At 52.2% G+C, this 2,966-nt stretch overlaps 1 protein-coding gene across 1 annotated transcript; it reads left to right on the top strand.

The window, feature by feature from the left end:
* Window positions 1–1,878: 1,878 nt before the first annotated feature.
* LOC132590834 (erythroblast NAD(P)(+)--arginine ADP-ribosyltransferase-like) lies at window positions 1,879–2,598 on the top strand. The gene has a single exon (XM_060263766.1). It carries the CDS (start codon window positions 1,879–1,881, stop codon window positions 2,596–2,598), a length of 720 nt encoding a protein of 239 aa, XP_060119749.1.
* Window positions 2,599–2,966: the final 368 nt, after the last annotated feature.

Here is a 2,966-nt window from a genome sequence, read left to right as displayed (position 1 = left end):
GAAGAGAGCTCTGTCTGACCCAAGGCCATTCCAGCAGCTGCAAATGGAGGAGTGGGGAATCAAATACAGTTCTCCCAGATAAGAGAGCTATGGTTGACCCAAGGCAATTCCAGCAGCTGCAAGGGGAGGAGTGGGGAATCAAATCCGGTTCTCCCAGATAAGAGCGCTCTGGCTGACCCAAGGCCATTCCAGCAGCTGCAAGTGGAGGAGTGGGGAATCAAACCCGGTTCTCCCAGAGAAGAGAGCTCTGGCAGACCCAAGGCCATTCCAGCAGCTGCAAATGGAGGAGTGGGGAATCAAATCTGGTTCTCACAGATAAGAGAGCTATGGCTGCCCCAAGGCCATTCCAGCAGCTGCAAGTGGAGGAGTGGGGAATCAAACCCGGTTCTCCCAGAAAAGAGAGCTCTGGCTGACCCAAGGCCATTCCAGCAGCTGCAAATGGAGGAGTGGGGAATCAAATCCGGTTCTCCCAGATAAGAGAGCTCTGGCTGACCCAAGGCCATTCCAGCAGGTGCAAGTGAAGGAGTGGGGAATCAAACCCGGTTCTTCCAGATAAGAATCCGCACACTTAAGCACTACACCAAACTGGCTCTCACAGCAGCTGCCCTTTCAAGGAAAACTCCTGCAACAGCTCTGGCTGACCCAAGGCCCTTCCAGCAGGTGCAAGTGGAGGCGTGGGGAATCAAACCCGGTTCTCCCAGATAAGAGAGCTCTGGCTGACCCAAGGCCATTCCAGCAGCTGCAAGTGGAGGAGTGGGGAATCAAACCCGGTTCTCCCAGAGAAGAGAGCTCTGGCTGACCCAAGGCCATTTCAGCAGCTGCAAGTGGAGGAGGGGGGAATCAAACCCAGTTCTCCCAGAGAAGAGAGCTCTGGCTGACCCAAGGCCATTCCAGCAGGTGCAAGCAGAGGAGTGGGGAATCAAACCCAGTTCTCCCAGATAAGAATCTGCACACTTAAGCACTACACCAATCTGGCTCTCACAGCAGCTGCCCTTTCAAGGACAACTCCTGCAACAGCTCTGGCTGACCCAAGGCCCTTCCAGCAGGTGCAAGTGGAGAATCAAACCTGGTTCTCCCAGATAAGAGAGCTCTGGCTAACCAAGAAGGCCATTCCAGCAGCTGCAAGTGGAGGAGTGGGGAATCAAACCCGGTTCTCCCAGATAAGAGAGCTCTGGCTGACCCAAGGCCATTCCAGCAGCTGAGAATGGAGGAGTGGGGAGATCAAACCCGGTTCTCCCAGATAAGAGAGCTCTGGCTGACCCAAGGCCATTCCAGCAGCTGCAAGTGGAGGAGTGGGGAATCAAACCCGGTTCTCCCAGATAAGAGAGCTCTGGCTGACCCAAGGCCATTCCAGCAGGTGCAAGTGGAGGAGTGGGGAATCAAACCCGGTTCTCCCAGATAAGAGAGCTCTGGCTGACCCAAGGCCATTCCTGCAGGTGCAAGTGGAGGAGTGGGGAATCAAACCCGTTTCTCCCAGATAAGAGTCTGCGCACTTAGCCACTACACCAAACTGGCTCTCATGAGGAGAAGTAGGGTGGCCAGCCGTGAGCTGGCAAGTGCCGGTGCCTAGGGAGGGTGGAGACACTCAAGGAATGTAATAGTGCATCTCCCATGATGCTCTAGAAATTTCCCCCTCCTGTTTCTCTCACTGTTTTCCCTCCATCGCCCACCTGAGTGGTGTTGGGAAAGGTCAGAGGGGGCAGGAGGTCTCCTGTCTAAGAGGGAGAACTGTCGAGCCTTGACATAAGCCCAGTTGCACCTTGCTAAACCCCAACAATCATCAAAGGTCCCAACCATGTCATCTCACCCTATTTCTTCCTTTGATCCTGTGGTTTGTCCACATAACTGATCTAGCGCTGCTATTTATTCCCATCGCAGATGGAAAGTCTGCCGTTTGATATGGCCGCAACGTCTTTTGATGACCAATACAACGGCTGTGTGGATAAGATGGACGATAAGGTGGGGAAGCTCCAGCGCACTGAATTTGCCACTTCCAATAGCAACTATGAGGAGGTCTGGAAAGCTGCAACCACCAAGTGGAACAGGAAGAAGCCCAAAGGCCTTAAGCAACAGTACGCCATTGCAGTCTTCGCCTACACAAAAAGCAGTGACTCCTTATACAGTCAATTAAACGAGGCTGTACGGAAGGCAGGGCAGAGTGAAGACTATTACCTCAGGAACTTCCACTTCAAGTCCTTCCACTATCTTCTGACAAGGGCCCTTCAGGTTCTAGTGACCAGCTCTAACCACAAGTGCTACATAACTTATCGTGGGGTCAAAGGCATCACATTTACCACAGAACTCTACAGGAAGGTCCGATTTGGACACTTCGCTTCCTCGTCGCTGAACAAGAAAACTGCAGAAGGATATGGGGATGACACTTTCTTCACCATTAAGACCTGCTATGGGGCATACATCAAGGATTTCTCCTTCTTCCCAAATGAGGAGGAAGTCCTGATTCCACCTTATGAATTGTTCCTGGTTGAAGATTTCAAAGAGACAGGTGGTAAAACCCACATCAGTCTCACCTCTGAAGGAAAACACAGCAATTACAACTGCGTCTATGTAAAAGGTAACTGTGGAGAAACACCATTTTAGTCAGTGGTGGTGCTTCATTTGGCAGGGATCAGTAAATCCCTCAGCAGGCTTTGTAGCCTTCCCCTCACTCCCCCCCTCCCTTCCAGAGCCAAACCAACAACACTAGGGGGAAAATCGCCTAGAGAGGCAGGAAGTTCTTTTGTTCTTGGCATGTGCTAGGAGGAGGAGTTCTCAGTTGGCAGCTGGCGCTCTGGAAGAGAGGTTGCTTGCCGGTGAGCTCCTGCCTGTGGGGGGAGGCCTGCTCAGGAAAATGAGGCCTCCAGGCAGTAAGACAAAGTAAGTGAACCAAAAGGGCAGGGCACGTTTAGATCAGGGCCAACCGGATGCGTTTATAATCAACTTTTCTTTGTTATGCTGTTTGCTGTGCT

The sequence above is a fragment of the Heteronotia binoei genome, unplaced genomic scaffold, assembly GCF_032191835.1.
Source record: "Heteronotia binoei isolate CCM8104 ecotype False Entrance Well unplaced genomic scaffold, APGP_CSIRO_Hbin_v1 ptg000860l, whole genome shotgun sequence".
Classification (NCBI taxonomy): Eukaryota; Metazoa; Chordata; class Lepidosauria; order Squamata; family Gekkonidae; genus Heteronotia; species Heteronotia binoei.
The sequence above is the reverse complement of the archived record's forward strand: the minus strand, read 5'-3'. Positions and strand labels throughout refer to the sequence as shown.

Excerpts from the sequence above, each read along its gene's own strand:
- LOC132590834 (XM_060263766.1), top strand. The coding sequence starts at position 1,879 with ATGGAAAGTCTGCCGTTTGATATGGCCGCAACGTCTTTTGATGACCAA.